Source organism: Alligator mississippiensis, chromosome 1, assembly GCF_030867095.1.
Source record: "Alligator mississippiensis isolate rAllMis1 chromosome 1, rAllMis1, whole genome shotgun sequence".
NCBI lineage: Eukaryota > Metazoa > Chordata > Crocodylia > Alligatoridae > Alligator > Alligator mississippiensis.
Genome location: NC_081824.1, coordinates 435,391,815 through 435,412,849, shown reverse-complemented (window position 1 = coordinate 435,412,849; position 21,035 = coordinate 435,391,815). Strand labels below are relative to the sequence as shown.

The 21,035-nt window shown below is 47.1% G+C and overlaps 1 protein-coding gene and 2 long non-coding RNA genes across 4 annotated transcripts in view; 2 read left to right on the top strand and 1 right to left on the bottom strand.

Moving 5' to 3' along the window:
- Positions 1 to 8,292, top strand: part of LOC109281840 (uncharacterized) — a 48,250-nt gene extending 39,958 nt beyond the window's left edge. The window contains exon 3 of the long non-coding RNA XR_009459095.1: positions 832 to 8,292. This is a non-coding gene — a long non-coding RNA (uncharacterized LOC109281840). The remainder of the gene's footprint in view (positions 1 to 831) is intronic.
- Positions 8,293 to 13,192: 4,900 nt separating this feature from the next.
- On the bottom strand, positions 13,193 to 15,569 carry LOC132247734 (uncharacterized). The gene is made up of 2 exons (XR_009459097.1): positions 15,484 to 15,569; positions 13,193 to 14,849 (listed from the first exon to the last, which is right to left on the bottom strand). It is a non-coding gene; the product is annotated as an uncharacterized LOC132247734 (long non-coding RNA).
- Positions 15,570 to 15,752: 183 nt separating this feature from the next.
- FDX1 (ferredoxin 1) overlaps positions 15,753 to 21,035 on the top strand; it is a 30,755-nt gene continuing 25,472 nt past the window's right edge. For both annotated transcript variants that reach the window (XM_019481990.2, XM_014600706.3), the window contains exon 1: positions 15,753 to 15,912. In XM_019481990.2, coding sequence (XP_019337535.1) covers positions 15,770 to 15,912 — 143 coding nt within the window. In that variant the 5' untranslated portion in view covers positions 15,753 to 15,769. The remainder of the gene's footprint in view (positions 15,913 to 21,035) is intronic.

Genomic DNA, 21,035 nt, shown 5'->3' with positions numbered 1-21,035 from the left:
CTTTGTACGACTGGAAGTCCAGTTTTCACAGGTCTCGTAAATTCAAGCTACTTAATGGTACTTATACTGTTTCCCTACTCATGTATAGTTGCATACTGAAAGTTATGTACATTGTACATAGAAATCTGACAACCTGCTGAGCCAAGTTATTATAACAAATCTTATTGATAAGAAATATACAACTATTAAGACAGAACTGTCTTTATGCAAACAAAGCTCCTGTGAAGCACAACAGCAGTGTTTACTATAGATTAACTATAGTCTATATTATTTGAAAGCTTATCGAAGATGTTATCTTAGGTTCTCAGAGTTCCTCTGAGTACCAGAAGAGCTGTTAACAGAACTCAGGATTCATAGCCATTAATCCACATTTCTTACAATGCTGAGACTGACTTTAGGATCCCATCCTGCAAACAGTGAAGAATGCAAGTAATGTTACTCTTCTGATTGGTCTTATAGGACTTCTGTTGTACTATGCACCACCTCATTTCACTTATTGAAACATTGAGTATATTTCTGTCTTTTTATAAGAACATCTTAATGGGACTAGTTTTAGGAATAAAGTTGTTCACATGCTTAAACATTTGTAGCACTGGAATTACTGGCCTTCTCCACAGGTATAAGAATTGTACTAGTTTTTAACTAAATTGATCCAATATAGTTAAGTTAGCATAAAACCAAGTGTCACAAAAATAATTTTATCAGCTTCAAAGAAAGAAGATAGACTGGTCAATGGCACGACTATTTTCTATCTCACTGTATATCTTAGTAATAGCAGAGTAGAAACCTTCACTTAAATTTCTAAGTAACAAGATATTGCCTCTACCACAGGATTTCTGACTGCTTTTGCCTTTAGACCAACATGGCTACAGCCTCTATCACTGAAACATGTAAGATATCATAATTAGCCATTTTGAAATTAAAACTTCATAATTTTACCAACAAAAAGAAGCAAAATTCAACACCCTAAGACCTGGATACAAACACCCCTGCTCCAGCCTTTTGTCTGAGCCAAATTTGCATACTTGCAGAGCAGCTGCACCACAACAGAGCTGCCTTAACACAAGAGAACTGTTACATCACCAGTCCTCCTGTACAATATGAAACAGCTTAGCAAGAAAGAAGCATAATTCAACATCCGACTTGCTATCAGGCACCTTTGAGGTAAATAGACTGCTCCAACTTTTATCTGAGCCTAATTTGCATAAAATGAACTTTTTTCTCCAAGAACTTATATAACAACCTCCAGTTCACCTGTGCAATATGAAGCTTTGTTTCTACCTGGGAGAAATTCTACAATCTTTGCATTCTCCTCTGCCTGAGGAAGAGTGTGAGAGCCTGAAAGCTTGCAATTAAAGACAGTTGCAAAAAACCTATCTAATTGGTCCAATAAAAGATATCACCTCTACCACAAGATTTCTAAGTAATTCGTAACACCAGATCCTGAAGTGATAAGTCATCAACTCCCTTAGGACTGTGCTGATTTATGCCAGTTGATAATCTGATTCTAATTGCAGCATTGTTTCCTGGCAACCTGAGGGTAACTTGTGAGCATATTCTCAGGGGGACGGGACTTTGTAGATATGTAGTAAGAGGCAGTAGTTTAAAAATGTTTTATGTTATTTTGGACATAGTGGATTTTACATCTCCATTTACCACTTGTAGCATTCCAATCTAGAAATCACTGTTGTGGTTCATCCAGACTACATCAGAACCAGACACAGGCCCACCAGGGCCAGACACAGGCATGGGCAAACTGGACGGCTGCCTGGGGCCAGGACAGAAATGTCTCTACACTTAAGTGCTAAGAGTTAGAAAAATAGAAAAAAGTTCTGTTCAGATGCCAAAAAGAAAATCATCAGTTGGAGGACTTATTTACTGTCTAGATTAGAGCCTCTGCTGTTACAGTTAAACTAGCATACCTGCATCAACCAGGCCTTATGATCTTTTCATATCCTTACCAGACTAATTTATGCTAATGAATATCTGTAGTGTAAACCTAGCCTGAGTCTCCAGTAATGGATTCACACTATACTCTTGCCAGCTGAACTAGCGCAAATTATAACAATGTTGATTATCTACAGTAGTTTCCATATACTAGATTCACAAACAGCCCACTTATTAAAAGCATTACAGAAACTTGGGATTCTTACGTACAACACCTAATGCACAGAATATGCACCAGGGGGTTGTGCTATGGCAGTGGTTCTCAACCTTTTTAGACACTAGACTCTAGACATCCCTTGGAAAATGCCAGCTTTTAACTGTCCCCAACTAAGGAAAAATAATGGAGGAATTGTTCTGTTACAAAGAACTCAGAAAAACCAATAGGTCAGAATGTTTTTGACATTATGGATTCCTATTTTAAATCTCTGTGTTTATGTGTGAATGAGTTGGGTCCCAGAAAGTCATAAAACAGCTTTAAATCACCCCCCATGAAATTATTTTAAGAATAGTTTGGGATTCTTTTTACTTGCTTTCTGATTTGAGCTTTTAGGTTCACATAATCAAACTTGGCTGCAGCCAGAAATTGAAAATTGTTTAAGTTAGGTTCTCATGTTTAAAAAGACGAGAGAGCTCAATAAATATTACAATTTAATGTACATGTATAGTTTTCGTGATAGGAAGATGTTGAAGGGAAGGAACACACAGGCTAGGAACAGACAATACACATATATCAGTTTAAGTGATCAGAAACCTGTAACAGAACAGATGTTCAATGCATATAAACCAGTTTGAAAATGGCTGAAACCAGTTTGAGATAAACCTGGTTGAACATAGTATCAGACTTAACTGATTTGGGTCAAACTGGTTTATGCAATGTCTGTCCCAGATCCTTTGCTGGTTTAAGCTTAACCAAACACCCCCAGCATCCCAGCATGCTCTCTGGGCAAGGCAGGGCTTTCTGTTCCACAGCAGGGCTGGCCCCTCTCCTATGCTCCCTGGCTGCAGCTCCTGTACAGACTTACAGGCACAGCAGAGTCTGCTGGCTCCCCCCCCCCTCACTACTCCCTGTTTAAGCAGAGATCCTTTCCTTCTCTCTCCCACTTGTGGCATGCTAGTTAATCCTGTGTAAGGCAGATGGGACAGTGTCTGCTTAGGGAGTTTTGGAGGTAATCAGCAGCTCAGGTGGTAATATCCCTGCATTCCTTCCTTTGGAAAAAAGCTGTTTAAGAAGAGTTTGTAATGAGCAAGGCTGTGTTTTCTGATGGGGTGTTAAATGCTAATAACAGAGCTGATAAGTGCTCTGTTACCAGGGGGAGGGGATCTCCCTAATCAGAGGCCTGGCCATGCCCTCCTCAGCTCAGCCCTGGGGAAGGGAGGGCTGCTCTAGGGCCCCTCCAGCTTCTTGCCTGAGCCACTGCAGGCATGTGCCTGCATTTCTGGGATGTCTGTCTGGTTACAAAACTAAGTAGCATTGCCCAGCAATAGCATTTACTAAAACTAAGAAATAGTTCTCTCTTCAGCAAATAATAGCTTCTGGCCTCAGTAATACTTTGTCATTAGTTCATTTCCTTCAGTAACATTTCTGCTTAAGTTTTTATTGTATATGCAAAGTTCTATTATTTACTGGTTACATGACTCATTGTATTCCAGATATCTTTTGATTCTCTATACTACCTCTGAAACGTGGAATTCTCTTTCCTGTTGCAAGGAGCATGGCATCTCTCCCTGGGCTGGCTGTGCCCCCTGGTGGAAATATAAATCTCTTGCCTGGAAAGGATAGGAACTAATGTGCAGTACTTAAGTATTCTTTTAATGAGAACCAGCTCAATTAGATATAGGGAAGATTTTAGCACAAGATGTTTTAAAGTTGCTGCTGTCTAGGAATATACACAGATCTACTCTTCAAAGTTGAATATAGAATAGCATGCAGAGCTTTGTACTCTACATGAGAACGCTCAACCCTTTGTCCACTGGTCTCCACATAGGTCTGGAAATTTGGTGGTGGGGAAGCAGTGGCAATTAATATTGCTATTGCTTCCCCCACTGCCCAACTTCCACATCCAATGCAGCTGGATTGGCCCTGGCTGGCCTGGTCTTGCATGAAACGATTAGGCCCCATTCCTGTGCAGCTGTATCAAGTATGCACTGCATTCTAATTGGAACACTACAGCATCATACATATTAAACCTCCTACATTTTAAAATAGCAGTGGGGCACTTTATCTAAACCTCATCAAATGAGGCTTAGATAAAGTGTCCTGTGGCCATTTTTTAAATGTGCAGAGGCTTAATACATGTGACGCTGCAGCATTTTAATTAGAGCAGCTGCTCGGGAACTGCTCTAAGTAAAATGCCCCCTCCCCACTCCAACCATGTGTATAGGCAGCCCTAGTTCCTACCTTAGCAGATGGGATGTAGTTGGGCTTTTGTACATGCATTTAAAACAAACAAACAAACAATAATCTTAGCCTCTGAGGGCACGTCAGACAAGTACACGTGCAGCTTGAGGTGCTACAAACCTATCTATGGTGCCACAAACTACACTTACCGCACACGTACGCATTTGCTATTCTGCTAATTTGCAGCGCGGTGTGGTTTTTTGACACCAGGATCTCCCGGTATCAAAAACAACCATGCCAGAAAAAACCAGGGCAGCGCATGTGGCAGCAGCACGTGCCACCCAAAACCAGAGCCTAGCCAGCCAAAGCCACACTCTGGTTGCCACCCAGGCTCTGCAAGCCTTATCACTGCTGCTACAGCCCTAGGAGGGCCCCATGTAAGGCTGCTAGGGCCAGCCCAGGTGCTGGCCCCAGCCTCCCCTACCCTACCCTGGGCAACTTGCTGCTTGCCAGAGCATGCCTGTAAGAGTGTTCCCCAGAGACAAGTAGCAGCAGCACAAATATGCTATTTGTCCCCAGGGAAATGTATGTTCCCACTTGTGGTGACACACACTGGGAGTCTAATGTGGGCATAGTGGTTATGAATCCTCCAATCCCAGCTTTCCACTGACTAGCCTTAGCAGCACACCACATCAGCTCTTTGTTTACACTAGGTGAAACTGACCCTAAGGTGCTAGTTCTAACTTCACAATGGTATATTTGGCTTTGAAAGTTCCCTTTTCAGTCACATTGTTAAGTAGTTCTAATTGCACAAGAAATGGTTATTGCTATGAAAGATTATGCATAACAGAAAACTAAAACATTTTAGATATTCAAAAAAATGTAAACACTAAGAAAAGACTTTTTTTGAAAGAAAGTTATCAAGATTTTAAGCCAACTAAATTTAAGATGTCCTATTCAGATAGCAAGAGTCTCTTAAATGTTTGGCAGTCTCATGCTAGGACAGAACATTGGCTTTGAATCAAAGAGTTATTAACACAGTAATGACTTACCTAGCTCTCATCAGATAATGCCACCTCCTCCATTTTCTTCTCTTTGATTGGATAGTTTAACCCACTGGCTAAGTCCCAGAAGTCCACTCTTTCCAAAAGGGCAAAAGTCTAGACAGACTTCCCTGAATCCATTAATTTTGAATTTGGTGTTGCAGGGTACAACAGTAAAATCAACAAGCAAACCAACTGCAGAGAAAAATACTTTCTTCAATGCCTCCTATAGCTATACTGCAAACTATATCTATCCTGCAAGCCAGGCAAAAAATCTACAAATCCTACTAACCCAGAGGATGATGCTTTTCAAAATCCATTTGTTAAAACAGAACGAACTGTGCAGGGCCTGTAAAATCCCTAGAAGATTCCAGTTCAGTCTGAATCACTATGAGCTGCTTAGCAATAATGGCCCATCAATAAGTATTATTGCTTGCAGATGATGTTTGATTGTTACATTAAGTTCTTACATGCATTCCAGAACTGCCAGTAGCTGGTGGGAGAGATGGCTTGGCAAGTTAAAGGATCTTGGAATTAGAAGGAGCTAGGGAGAAGGGAAATTGTTGACCTTAGAAAAGGAGTCACCTGCAGTTTCTGCTAGAGCATCATGCCCCCAACCCATGAAAATTACCAAGACATACTACATACCCCTAAACCTTCAGGCTTTCCTGTGGACATCTGTTTGTACTGAATAAACCTGTAAATGAGTCCAACAGGAGCTTCAGCTGAAGGAGTGCTTGGAAAGGGTCCTGCCAGGAAGAAGGGGACCCTAGCAGTCCTGAGTCTGACCTTTGGATGGGTTCTCCAGAGGAAGATCATTTCACTCCTACATAGATTGATATGGGGAGTAACCACTAACAAAGAGCTTTTCTTTTTCCATAGCCCCTCCCTTTGATATTTCCCTGGGAGGTGGCAATTTAACTCAAGATTCTGCACCAAGGACGTTTATAGCTCAAAAATACAAGTTCCCACAATACAGAACAAACACCAAGTAAATAGCTGTGATTAGTCTCCTCTTTTTCTATGGCTCCATATATCATTAAAAATATGGCTAGATCTGAAATAGTGTGCCTATAAACTTATCTCAGGGCTCTGGTGACTTCAAAATCACAAATCAAAGATGTCTTCTGAAGTAACTGAAGGGAATTATGGGTACCATACATGCTTACTTTTATACTCCAATATCAAATACACAATGTGCTTTAACTGATTTCAAGACAGGACTATAATAATTTTGTGGAACTTACTAAATGTAGATTTATAGACTGCATCTAAACTGTCACCTGAATTAAGAGCTGGAATGAAAAACCAACACTTGAAAAATTCTTATTAAAATCCTATGAATACTTGCTTGTTTTGTATGAGTTACAGACTGTATCCTTTGTCTTGAAATGTTACATGATTGCTTTTTACATTTACTAGCATTGCTTTTTCTCTTTTGCTGTTTTGTAATTAAACTTGTTTTTACAGAAATGTTCACAGAAAAAAGGGGCAATATTTCAACTTTCATGTTATAAGAAATACAGCCTGAAAATATTCTACACTAATAACATATCAGTAACAGGATTATAAACAGGAGTCTAGGGGTTTGAAATGTTACTACAGAGTATATACTTTGTTTTAGGGTGGTTATTTGTTTTAAATGGGAACAAACCTGCAGATACATAGAGGTTCAGTGAATATATCTGATAGGAAAACAGTAAAATTCCAAAAGTGCTGTCCTGACTTACAAAAACAACTCTGAGCAAGAGTCAGTTATTTATGTGTTCATAAAGCTTCCTACCTGATCATAATATTTAACACTGGCATACAACTGTCAGCTGCAGACTTCAGGAGTGTGCACATATTATTCCATTCTGCAGGCAGGAAAACTAAGTGCAGATTGGTAAAATAACTTGCCTCTAATCACGTAATGAATTGTCGCTAAAGGTAAGGTTATGTAACTGTTTAAATAAATTAGCAATACTCTATTTAAATAGCTTGCCATCTAGTGGCCTGCTGGCATCCTACAAATACGAACTTACAAATGACTTAACACTGAGTGAAATACGTATGCAATATATATATTGCAGTAGTTTCCAAAATATCCTAGGAACTAGACAAACGCATAGGGTCTTGCATTTTCTCTATCTCAAAGAGCCTGCAACCTGAGTAGCTAAAGCAACAAAACAACATATAGGTGATACTTGGAGGGATGTTAGGTATGTATTTTTGGCCTCCCCTCCCCCTCCCTTGTTTTTTGTATTCGAATTTGTCTTTCCTCCTTATACTCTGCTTTCTGCTCATCCTATCACACAAGCTTGGGTTTTCCAAACCTTATGCTACACACATACCCACAATCTTATTTAGTTAGTCTGTAAAGGTGCATATCTACCCTGCCTTCTTTACAAAAGTAGATCATGCTTGGTTAACCAGATATCTTTCTTTGATAAGAGACTTGTTTTTTAAGACAAAGGAAGTTTGGTAGATCTAACCCACAGAGGGGCCAACCCACAGCATGTGTGCCACAAGTGGCACAGGCAGCCTTTATGTATGGCACCTGGCAGATTGGGTGGGGGAGGCAAGCAACATAGTGGTAGATAAGGCAGAAAGCAAGAGCAGCAGATGTGGTAGGGAATGCCAGGAAAGAAGCAGAAAACATCAGATTAGGTAGGTTTTTTTCTGCAGGAAGTGGAAAGGAGAGCAGCAGATCAGGAAGGGTAAGAGGATTGGAGTGGCATGTGAAAAATATGCAGAGCTAATTTGTGGCACACCTACCAAAAAAGTTGCCCCCCCCCCCACCAATCTAATCTATCTGACTTCAGTAAAGCATTCTGTTCAGCATTCCATGAGAAATTATGAATTAAACCAGAGAAGATGAGAATTAGTACAAAATCTGTGATTGTAAGGAATTGTCTGGTAGAAGATTAAAATGTATCTTTGATATGTGTGGAAGAAAGTAAGTAGTAAAGTTTGTCAATGATTGGACCGACTTATTTAATATTTTCATAAGTAAGCAGAATCACAATAAGTAGAAACATGGTAGTGAAATTTGTGGTTCCACATAATTGAGAGGCATTGCCAGTACAGATGAGAACTGTATAATTAAACACTGAACACATCTACATGTGAATTTAAGCACACTTAGATGTAATGTGCAGTAAGCATCTTTGGCAGGTGTCTACACATGCTGCGATTTGGGACTAACTTTGGTCCCAAGTCGCTCTAGCCCTGCCATGTGCCCCTGTGGCCACTGGGGAAGCTCTAGCCTCTGGACACGCGGCTGCCAGCACTTGGCAGCCATTTTGAAAGGACACCCTCCACACGGTGACCTTTGAGCTGACACTTCCTGTATTAGAGCAGCAGCGTAATAGAGACATAGGCAGCACATGCCTACCTTGTTCCTACCACAGCTGTACTTCCCAGCCCTGGCTGTCCCAGCTCTTGGCTAACACCCAGGAACAGGGTCCCCCACTCCTCAGGGCTGCTACCACCGTCCTTCTAACCCACCACCATTGTGAGCAACTGGCGCTCGGCTATCTTGCGCCACTAGACTTCTCCACCTGTTCCAACTGCCTGCTGGATGACTGGTACATGGCCTTCCAGGGTCCCCACCACTGCGCAACTGTTGCTGTCATCTTTGGCAACCACGGGCCCCACCTGGAGCGCCAGGACATGAAGGTGTGCCCAGATGTCTTCAACAACACCCATCTGCCCCACCACCCACATATCCCCTACCCCCTGCCCATCCCCCAGTACCACTCCAGGATGCACACGTTTGCTATGAAAACCTTTATTACCCTCACAACCCACACCCCCATCCCTTCCACTTCCCCACTCAACCAATGGAGCCCCCTTCCCCCTCCATCCCCAACACACAGAGCCCTTCCACCACCTTTCCCACCCACCAACAATAAAACCCCTCCTCCCAAACTAAAAACTATGTACAAGAGTCTCGTTCTTTCTTTGAGTCCTGGAGTGGGTGGCTGTGCAGTGGGGGTACCCAGGGTGCAGAGCCCAATGGCAGGCAGCCCACCCCGGCTGTGCACAATTCCCCCACGAGTCCTGGGGGCCATGGTCAACACCATGGGCTCTTGTGGGTAGGAGGCAGTGGAGGCACCTTCCAAGGACCATGGGGCCTTGTGGGGCCAGGGCTGGGGGTCAGGTTTGGGAGGCCTGGACGTGGCCTCCACTAACCGGCCCTGGCTGGGCAGTTGCTGCTGCTGGAGCAGCTCCACATGGAGTTACTCCAGGGCCTCCAACCGGGCCCAGGGCTCCCACTGCGCCCAGTCCTGTACCTCCTCCCAAGTGGTCTCCCGAGTGACATCTTCCTTTCACCAGGCTAGCCTCCTGCACCTCCCATGCCTGCTGCTGTGCCTGCTCCCACACTGTCCAGTTATCCACCACTGCCACCAGCCACTGGAGCAGGAGAGTCCAGTCCATGGTGTGCTGCTGGCACAGCCAGCACATCTAGGCAGCTCTAGCAGTGGGTAGCAGCGAACCTGATGCAGTACTCCTGCAAGGCCCTGCAGCCTTTCACCCACATCCAGATGTTGACCCTACAGAAGCAAGAGACAGAAGTCCTTTGTGCAAGTTTGCAACATTGCAGTGATAAGATGCTTTGCACCAGGGGTCATGCACTGCCTGGCCTCAGATTGGAGGTTGGCCATGCGCGGGTGCCCAGGGACCATGGTAAGTTGTCTAGGCAGGGCTGGGCCCAAGCAGCCAGCAGCCAAACCCCTGGCCCCACTTTTTTCCCTGATGCCGGTAGGCGGGCCAGGCCAAGCACCACTCTCCACTTCCCTGCGGGCCAGCTGCTCTGCCACACTGCTGCCCAGCCCACGGTGCCCGGGCTCAGGGCTCTTGGACAACTGGGATGAGGGGCTGGCCATGTCCCCACCCTCCTGCTGGGGGCCACCCGCTCCAGCACCACCGCTGTGCCCAAGCATGCCCCTGCTACATGTATCCTGGGTGGTGCCCAATGAGTTGTTTATGCAGGTGAAGAGCTGCCCGAACCACTACACCCTGATCCTGCTGGTGCCCCAGGACCCTGAGCTACAATGACACAGGAGGCAATCCTGGGCTAACCCACTTCTGCCACCACCAGGAGGACTACCTGTGGCAGCACTACATGTCCCTGCCCCCCACTGCTGACATCACTGCCAGTATCAATGCCTTCTTCAGCATGTGAAAGGCCTGTGCCTTCCTGGCTGCAGGGACATAGGCTGCTCAATAAAATATTGAATTGTGTTCCACCTCTCTGCGGGGCTGGAGAGGCTGGCCGCTCGGTGTGGGGCTCCCCATCATCAACAGCATCCAGCTGCACCTGGTGTCCACAACTTGCTGTGTGCAGCAAGCTGGCACTCAGCCAGGGCCTCCCCGCCTCCCGGGGAGGAACTGGTGGCTGGCAGTGACATGGCTGGTTGCTCCTCATGGTGGGATGTGGGGCTGGGCTGAGGATGAGGCAGCCGCTGGGCAGGGCTCCCTGAGCTGCCATTGGATACAGCAGTCAGGGAGGTGGTGGGGACAAAGTGCTGAAGACCTGAGGTTCCCTCCTCCAGGGATGCATCACCAGAGGCATTAGGGCAGGGTGCAGGCAAGGGCAGGCCACCCCTGCTGGTGGTACTCATAGGGGTGTGGCCTGTCTCCAGGGGCCAAAATATAGGTCAGCTCTGACATTAAAGACATGGTCTCTTGGGAATGACCGGACTGATGATTGAACTTGGTCACGGTGGATGTCGTCTTCCCGGACTTTAAGAGGGCCTTTGACACTTTCTCACCACATTCTCTCACAAAACTAGGTGACTGTAGCATCAGTGACTACACAGTCAGATGGGTGGCAAATTGACTAGATGGTCGCACCCAGAGAGTGGTGGTGGATGGGTCGTTTTCGACCTGGAGGGATGTGGGCAGTGGAGTCCCCCAGGGCTCGGTTCTGGGCCCTGTACTATTCAGCATCTTTATCAGTGATCTGGATATGGGTGTGGAATGCACGCTGTCCATATTCGTTGATGACACTATGATGTGGGGTGGGGTACGCACACTGGAGGGCAGGGACAGAATCCAGCTAGAACTAGACAAATTACAGAGGTGGGCAGATGAGAATAGGATGGAATTCAATGCGACAAGTACAGGGTACTGCCTCTAGGGAGAAGGAACCAGCAACACACCTATAGGCTGGGGAACACCCTACTTGTCAACACAAAGGCAGAAAGGGATCCTGAAGTCATTGTTGACTCCAGTATGGACATGAACCGCCAATGTGAGGAAGCAGTCAGTAAGGCTAACCGCACCTTATCATGCAGCTACAGATGCATCAGAAGCAGGTCCAGGGAGGTGATCCTTCCCCTCTATGCGGCATTGGTCAGGCCGCAGTTGGAGCACTGCGTCCAGTTCTGGGTGCCGCACTTCAAGAGAGATGTGGCTAGCACTGAGAGGATCCATAGGAGGGCCACTCGCATGGTCAACGGGCAGTGGGTCAGGCCATACAAAGAGAGGCTAAAGGGCCTGAATTTATTCAGCCCCCACAAGATAAGACTGAGAGGGGATCTGGTGGCCATTTACAAACTCACTGGTGGGGCCAGCGGAAACTGGGTGAGACTGTTCCCCCGGGCACCACCAGGGGTTACTAGGAATAACGGCCACAAATTGTTAGAGAGATGGTTCAGGCTAGACATCAGGAGTCATTACTTCATGGTTAGGGCTGCCAGGCTCTGAAATGGGCTCCCAAGGGAGGTGGTGCTCTCTTCTACCTTGGGGGTCTTCAAGAAGAGGCTGGATAGATATTTGCCTGGGGTGTTATGACCCCAGCACTCATCCCTGACCAGGGCAGGGGGTTGGACCTGATGATGTGTTTAGGTCCCTTCTGACCCTAAGCACTATGACACCATGCCGGCCACCCACTGTGCCCACAAGATCTTGGCCTTCACGCGGTACTGCCCTAATGTCCAAGAGTTACCTCATGCATGCAGCCTGCTGGATACGGCCTTATAAATGTGGGCATTTGAGCAGCCCCCCATACAAACTTCCTCTGGATATTCACCCCACCCCAGAGGTCATGCACCTCCTCCCAGGTCCAGTTGGGGGTCCCAGTGCTCAGCATAAGCGTGGACACACGAGTGGAGCTGGGGCTTGATGGGCATGACATGCTGGATATGCTCCCCACGCTGGCTCTCTGGACCCCTGCACAGCTGTCCCTGTGATGCTAGCTCTGAATGGCTGCCAGCAGCACCTAGGGCAGGGACAGTGACCCACGTGGCAGAGACACTTCACTATAATGCCTGCAGAGACAGAGCTGGGGTTGAGGAGCAGCAGAGAGCTGGTGCTGGCCCTGCTGCCATAGATAGCAAGGCCAGCAGCTCTAGGGGGAATCTCAGGGCTGGGCAAGGGATGCAACAGGCTGCAGCCCTTTGCAACACTCAGCTGTGGTCAAGGAGCAGCTCCGGCTAGGGGACAGGACAGGCAAAGGCTGTCTGGGTCCTGCCCACGGGGGTATACGGGGCCTGGGGGGCTCCTACAGACCACACTGGCTCCTTCAGGCTCCCTGTGCTGTGTGCCCCAAGACTGGGGCTTGGCTCTGGCTGGCCCCCTACTGGCTGGGCAGATCCAGCACTAAAGTCCTTCTGGTAATGCGCATTAGTGTGTCTACGTGTGCGTTAATGTGCTTTAACTAATCACACCTAAATTTGATACTTGGTTTATGCAGGTATCAAATGTAGGCAGGATTAGTCTAAAATTGCCATTTTAAGGTGCATGTAGACATGCCTTTAATGTATCTTAAATTGGGCTCATGCGCATTAAATGCACACATGTAGACATGCCCAGATGATCTTGAGAATGGGGGGTAAGAGACATGGAACGAGGCTAAATAATTCAAAATTCAAGATTATGCATAAATGGATTGAGAATTTATTCTATTAATTGGGAGCTAATCAGATGTGGCAAAGGACAATCACCTGGATGTATGTATTATTTGATCACTGGACAACGATGAGGCACCAAGATGATGTGGACATGAAAATGCCAAGTACAATTACAGGCTGCATAAGGTGAAGCATTTCTAATAATGATAAGAAAGTAATTATCCAATTCTAAACGGCTGTAGTGAGACCTCAACTAGAATACCGTATATGACCCTGGTCACATATTTACTAAAGAATTAAACTGGAACTTATGTACAGAATGGTTTAAAACCAAGGAATGCTCTACAAAATCATCAGGGGGATAAATGCTAAGTATGGGCAGAGAAGAGCTACTTAAGCTAAAGAACAATGCTGACACAAGAACAAAGAGGTATTAACTAGCCATAAATCAATTTAGATTGTAGATTAGAAAGTTCCTAACCTTCTGAGCAAAAAACAGCTGTCTGTATTGGTTTCAAGATGGAGCTATCAACAAGTTTATAAAAGGACTGAGTGTGACAGCCGGACTCAGAAGGTCCATTTCAGTCCTGTTATGAATCACTGATTTATAGCAAAGAGCTTTGGAATTAAAAGTCAGACTAGGTGATTTAATTGTCTCTTCTGGATTAACAATCTAGGAAATCTATTTATAGCCACAGATTTGTCATATACTGCCAAACATGTGCAGGTGTGAACCTATACCAGGGGTCAGCAACCCCTGGCACGCGTGCCGAGCATGGCACGTGAGGCCATTTTCCTCAGCACATGTTGGGGCCCGGCAGGCACCAGCTGTTTGTAGTCTCCCAGCTGCAACCAGCCCCAGCTCCGGGTAGCTGCTGCCAGCCGGGAGCCCAGGCTGCTCCCAGCAGGCAGCTGGGATGCTGCAAGCCTTGCTGGGAGCAGCCTGGGCTCTGTGGCTATCAGCAGCTACCCAGAGCAGGGGTTGGCTGTAGCCAGGAGGCTACAAACAGCTGCTGACTCCCTGCCCCCAGCCCCAACGGGTGCAGTGCCAGCACCTGCTGCCTTCTCGGGGCCAGGAGACAGCCAGGGCCGGGGCCGTGGCTGGATCTGGGGTGGGAGGGCAGCAGCTGTTTCTAGCCTCCTGGCTGCAGCCGGCCCCAGCTCTGGGTAGCGGCTGATAGCCATGGAGCCCGGGTTGCTCCCATGAAAACCCTGCTACAAGTAGCTCAGGCTCCGTGGCTATTGGCAGCTACCCAGAACCTGGGCCAGCTGCAAACATCTGCCACCTCTGTGCCCCAGCCCCTTCTCTCCCTGTTTTCCTTTTTAAAATAACATTTTTTTTCTCCTTTTTAAAATGAAGGATATTTTCTGAATGTTTATTTTTCTTTACTCCTGCTTGAATAATTCATTTTAAAATTAATGCTGTAACTTCTTATTCACTCACCTCTGTCCAACCTGACCACTGAAGAACACCAGTGACCTGTAGAAATAACTGTGAGTTGTCATGTAACTCCTGCCTGGACAATAATGCATATACAAAATATGCAAATATCAGAGCAGAGTGAAGCCAGGTTACACAAGCAACTGTTAGCTGTTTCAGTGCCTGATTTTTGAGTGCTTTATCTGAAGTCTAAACATTCTAGGTAGCATATATCCTGGTCTTTGCAGATTAGCTTCCCCCTGGAAGAGAAAGAAACAATATATACATAAGCGTCCAGAGAACACTCATGGCATAACTTGTGTTATTTACAGGCATACAGACACTCCCCTTTGTCAAGTAACTCAGCCCAAATCCTAGAGGCAAGCTGCTACAGTGCAACTGTTTCAGGAACTGACTCTAGCTGAACCTACTAATGAGCTTTTGTAGGCTACAGCCATAGGGAGATCTGGACTTTTGAAAAGGGGGTGCAAATGGTGAGGTGCATCACTGCATATAAAATGACACGTTCTCCGGTTAAAGGGTGCAGACAGAAGCGCGGCTCCCAACTCCAACTCAGAACGATTTTTGCGAAGCGTTTGAGTTATGTTCCCCCAGAGCAAACAGACGTTCACTGTTGCAGCCAGTTTCCCATTGCAGCATCCAGGGCTCTGCCAGCTCCCCGTTTGCAGAGCGGGGGTCTACAGCTGGTTCTTGGGGCTCCCCAGCCCACGCTGAAGAGCAGGGTGGCTACAATGCAGCCCCCCCGACCTCAGGGGCGCTCCAATACCCTCCCCCCAGCTTGAACTCCCTCTGCTCCCTCCCATTCTGGAAACAGCAACAGGCGGGGACCCCCTTGCAAAACACGCTACATTGAGAAACATCTGCATCCGACACCTCGTGCAACCAGGGGTCGGATTTCCATCCCATCAGCCAATTCTGAAGCTGCCTGCGCAGATCACAGCCAGATCGGGCAAAAGGCGTCACGTCTGCCTGCACCCAAGCGACCGCGGCCTGGCGCGACACGGATCAGCGACGAGCGGGCAGGGCAGGGCAGTGCCAGCTCGCGCCCCGCCCCTACGCACTTTGCGCACCCGGGCCCCGCCCCGCTCCCAGAATAGCCGCAGCGCGCGCTCGTGGGCACAGCCAGACTTTGGGCGGCTGGGAGGGCAGTACGTCCGCCATGGCTGCTGCGGGCCTCCTGCGGGCCGTCGCCGCGCTCGCCTTCCGCCGCCTGCTCTGCGCTCCGCCGGGGGCCGCCAGGGGCTGCGCCGCCGTCCTGGGGCCTGCCCGGCGCTTCGGGGCGTCCGCTCGGGCCCGGCGCAGGTAAGAGCCGGCACCGCGGCCTCTAGCCGGGCTGGGGCTCGAACCGCGGCCGCCGGGTCAGCGCCCGCCACCAACCAACCCGGGGGCCGCTCTCAGCGCCGCTGCGCGTCAGCGACCTCCCGCTTTGTGTAGCGACGCGTCATTGGCTCAGAGCGAGCGCTGCGCGCTCTTGGGGTCCGTTCAGCGCCCAATCAGCACCTTGGGCCGTGTCCTGGGGTGGGGGCGGAGCCAGGGGCTGTGGCTGCCCAAGGAAGGAGGCGGGGTGCCCCTCTCCAGCTGCTGCGGCCGGTAGGAGCTGTTGGCCTCCTTCTGACCCTCAAACAAGAACACTTTAAACAAAGTCCCCAAACCAGAAGAGACCCTGACCCCCCCTCCGTGCTAGACACACATCCCCTCCCATGCCCCAGCCAAACCTGCTGGCCCCGGGGCTTGGCTCACCTGGGAACAGGGACAGTGGCAGTGGTGATGGGGAGGAAGGAAATTTCCCCTCCCCATCCCTGCTCCCAGGGGACTGGGAATGGCGTGCCCCCCCCCCCCCCCCCCCCATTTGAAACTGCAGGGACAGGTGTGGGTGAGGAGGGGACATGTCATTAAGGCCCCTGCCACACCTTGCGGATATTACACCACTCGCTGGCCACTTGTACAATGCATTTAGACAGGCCATATGTGCGATGTCGTTCTCACACCATAAAAATGTCTGTCCAGCTATAAAAAGAGCCAGCCAGCTACTAAGCTGGTGCTTGAAACTGTGTAGCGACGCTAGAGCTGGTTTCTATCCAGCTTTAGTTTCAATGTGTGGCAGGGCCCAGAGGGGAAGGGTGTATGCTTACCTGTTTTGGGGACTTTAAAATTAGTCCATGGCATTCCATCCTGTCCACACTGGTGGAAGGGGGAGAACCAGCTGGGAGCAGGGGTGCAGCCATCCCTGCAGCAGCACGCGGCTAGGCTACTCTCGCACCTCTCTGCCAAATCCTGCATCTGCCCTTGGAAGAAAGAAGGTTTTTAAGAATCTGGAAAATTCTTATTTGGTCAGGAAAAACATTGTACACAGCCTAATACCAGAAGCTGGCATCACTAGGTCATCTGTTTTCAGTCACCACTCATGGTTTCAAATGGACTCCAAATTTATTTTGCCAGTGTATCAGCAAAACAGTACATCTTCAAGATGAAAGGTATTTAGTCACCTGTTTTATGTCCTGGCCTGTTCAGACATGTCAGGCAAATCCCTATTTTCCTATCATTTTTTCTTCCCAGTTGATATTTATTGACTAGCTGTATTAAACTTGCCTTCACTTTAACCTTTGCCAGGAACTACAGTATTCAAAGCCCTGATTTTGTGAACATTTTTACATATTGATAATTCATACAAGCTCATAGGCCAGGTGAAGACAGTGTTGTTATAGGCATGCCTTTCTGGAGGGTCAAGGTCTAGATATGAAGAATCATTCACTGAAGTTTTTGTCTTTATATTAAGCAGAATTTTTCAAGCATCCCACCAACACACCAGTCAGTCACTCTTTCCCATTTTCTCTTCTAACTTACTATTTTTCTTATTTGAAACCTCTTTTCATTGGTGGGTGGGCAGCATAACTGTGGTAAATACTGAACATCAGCCAAGATCTTTATGCCTCCTATGTACTACATTTTTTTTAACAGATGTGAATTAATTCAGCCTTTTTTAATACAAAAAATTACCAAAACTGAGTAAGTTGGGCCTCTTAAATGTAGCATAATCACATGATTTAATGGGTTGCTGCTGGCATTCAAATGAGGTTGTTTGAGCAACTGTGATATACTGGAAACTGGAGAGAATGAAACTGGGTGTGATCGCTATGCAACACCAGACACATGTTGTGACCTAAGTGGTGTTTGGAGAAGGGTGGAAGATTTTCCTGTTTTAAAGAGCTGGGAGCGATGTTTTTATATTCCACAGAATATTCCTATCAGAGGGAAGACAGTTGTTTAGTACCTAAACTTTTAGGATTGAGAGTTGAACGTATACTGTAGATCATTCAGCAAATACTTATATATTTTAAATTATATTTTTTGTGAGGGTATTGATCTCTAGATTCTGCATTTTAATATAAACCTTTTTGCCAAAAGTGATCTTTTCAAAGAGGAAAGAACTGTACTTTATTTTCCCATTTTATGTCTTTTCCCCTTCGGGGCTGGCAGGTGGGAAGTTTGTTGTTTGTCTTGAAAACAGAAAAAAATGTGTGTTCCTGCAGAAAATCTGATCATTTCTCACCCAGGAAAAAGAAGAGCCTCTTTCCAGCGAGAACTGCATGGATTGGTAATTTGTCTTCATGAAAACAACTTAGAGTTACACCTTTATAAACAAGAGTTCAAGCTTTTTAATTTGGGGAAGTGTAATCTGACTACTTGCTGTACATATGCAAGGGAAACTGTGACTAACACCTCACTTGCCCACTTGTAGCTGTCCAAGCAACAGCTACTCTGTCAGCTATTGAAAGGGGGGGGGTGTACTCTAATATTATAAAAGCCTAAGTCTTTCTGTCTGGAACACTTTATTGTCATGATGATTGGCTGACAGAAACAGCCAATAAGAGTGCTCCAAGCATAGGGGAGCGTCGCCATGATTCCAAAGCCACGCTGAGGACCAGATGGGGGCAGGGAGGGGGAAGCTAAGAGGCAGAACAGCGGCAGCATGGGGTAGTGGCACTCCATCCCAGCCCCTCCCCGCCCCCTGTCATTCTTGACGGGCAATTGGCTTGTGTGTGTGTTTGTGTGTGTGTGTGTGTGTGTGTGTGTGTGTATCATGAGGATTTGCTGGCAGAACTAGCTACAAACCAGCAAAGAAAGAAGGGCCTTGTTTCAGGCACTGTTACACATAACAAGATGTACTAAAGACTAAAATATTTGACTATCTAGGGCATCATTGGGTGCATCTACATGTGAAATTAATTAAACACAATAAACTCTGGCGCAGTTCATGCCAGATTTTATTACTCCCAGGCTCAGTGTTTACATGTGGGCCCAGGACTGCAGCACGTTGAATCAGGGTGGCTTGCCTTGGCTGGCAAAGGGTCCAGGGTGCCTGGCTGGGGCTGTTCCTGCCTTGCTCAGTGTGCTACAAAGGGACTGGCTGGGGCATAAGGGTACAGCATGGGGCTAGCCAGCAGGCAGCCACTGCACTATGTCACCCTGTGTCCCAGTCAGCCCTGGTCACCATTTACATGTGTGTTGTGGCAGAGTAAGTTGGGCAGTACTCTCCTAAGGTGTAGTTAATTAGTTTGTTAATTAGTTTACTCTGGCCTAATAACACCACTTGTGCAGATGGTGACATTTTATTGTGGAGCTAATTAGGCAGCTCCACTGTGTTTCATGTAGATGCACCCATTTCGTACTAAAAAAAGGACATTCCAGAACTAACCCAGAGGAACTTGCCCAACCCAGCCCAAGCGCAGCCACCAGGAAAAGCCCAGTGCAGTCTGCGGGCTCACAGCGACAACCCACCCTTGCCCTGTGCGCAGATCCAGGGGGCATGTGCCCCCCATGCCTCCCCCGGGGTGCACACAGTGGCAGGAGCTCCCCTCCCATTTCTGTGTCCCCCCGCATGAGCTGCTGGCTCCATCTTGTGCCTCATCCTTCCCTGCCCCAGCTCCAGCCCCACTCCCTCCCTCACTGCAGAGGCCTTGATATACCCCCATCACACTCCTCCCTTCCGTGCCCCTTCCCCCCCCACAGACTTCCTGGCCAGAGGCTGCTCTCCAAGCTGCCCAGCTGCATTCCTTGCCACATGCATGCTGCAGCTGCACACATGCATTTGGCATTTATTGGCAACATTATCAGCCACATCAGCCAGAAAAGCCTATTGCTGATAATGTCAATTTTCCTTTTATTGATGTCAATATGATATGGACCTATGTATTGGTGCATCTCTACCAAAACCCCCCAAACGTACTAGAACAGGCTACAGCCTCCCCTCCTTTGCACTTGAATTCAGACTAACACAGCAAACTACACCTCCTTACAGCTTGAACCACCAGAAGGCAGCAGAGCACTTAGGAAACGGAGCAGAACCAACTGCTCTCGGTTTGTCTCTGAAGTCTATAGTTCTGCATCTGAGCTTTGTGCTTGTATGGAGGCACAGCTGGGGTTACTAGCTGGAGTCAGTGAGGGAGCAGAAGCCTGTAGCTATCATAAGCAGCCCTGCCTGCCCTTGCTGGGTGCAGTAGGCCCAAGTGGAGGTGAGGTGTCCAGCTAAGAATCTGGGGGTGGGGAGGAAGGAGAGTTGGAGGACAGACATTAGGCATATACTAGACTTGTCAGAACTAGCTAAGGACTTGTGGCAGACCTCACCACCAGTGATCCCTACTTCCAGGAAAGCCAAAAAATATCAAGTTTCTTTCAAACTAGTTAACACATCCCAAAACAAAAAATATTTTGTATTCTCTTTGAAAGGTGATTAAACCCAGGCTGTCTGTTGGATGCCTGTTTCTTACAGACATTGAGACTCACCGACTCCATTAATGCCAGGGGTCCTTAGGAAACTCTAACACAATTCAGCCTCTGTGATACTACTGGCCCAGATTCTTCTTCTGTTTGGAACTGGTGAATGTATCAGTGCAGCTTCTGAGCACATCACCTGGTTTATTTTAATGTGGTCTTCAAAGTAGAGATCAGATCTCACAGAAGCATCATAGATGAAAGCAGGCTGGCTAACAGATAGAAGCTGTTGTGCTAAAGTCGCAGACATCTTAGCAAAAAGTTTATTAGCCTATGAACTAATATATGCAGCAATTAAGCATTTTCTAATAGGGAAATGCAGCTTCTCCACGGGAAATCCCTCTTTTTTGCTGTTCTGGACTAGCTGCTGTTCTCTAAGGCATTCTCACTGGACTATCCATCCTATAAGGGTATATGTAATGTGATTATCTACACATTCTCTTGTTGAGGGTCACAGCATTTTTCCTGCCCTACAGTTGCTGGACATGTTAATGGCCTCTTACCTAGTCCAGGAGAACCTCCTTCCAGCATTATATTAACTGGTTTGATAGGACTGCCTTTTCAGGCTATAGTAACCTGTTTTTATGCTACCTGTCTAACCTGCCGATTATACTAATTTAATAAGACCACATTTTTAATATTAGTCATATCAG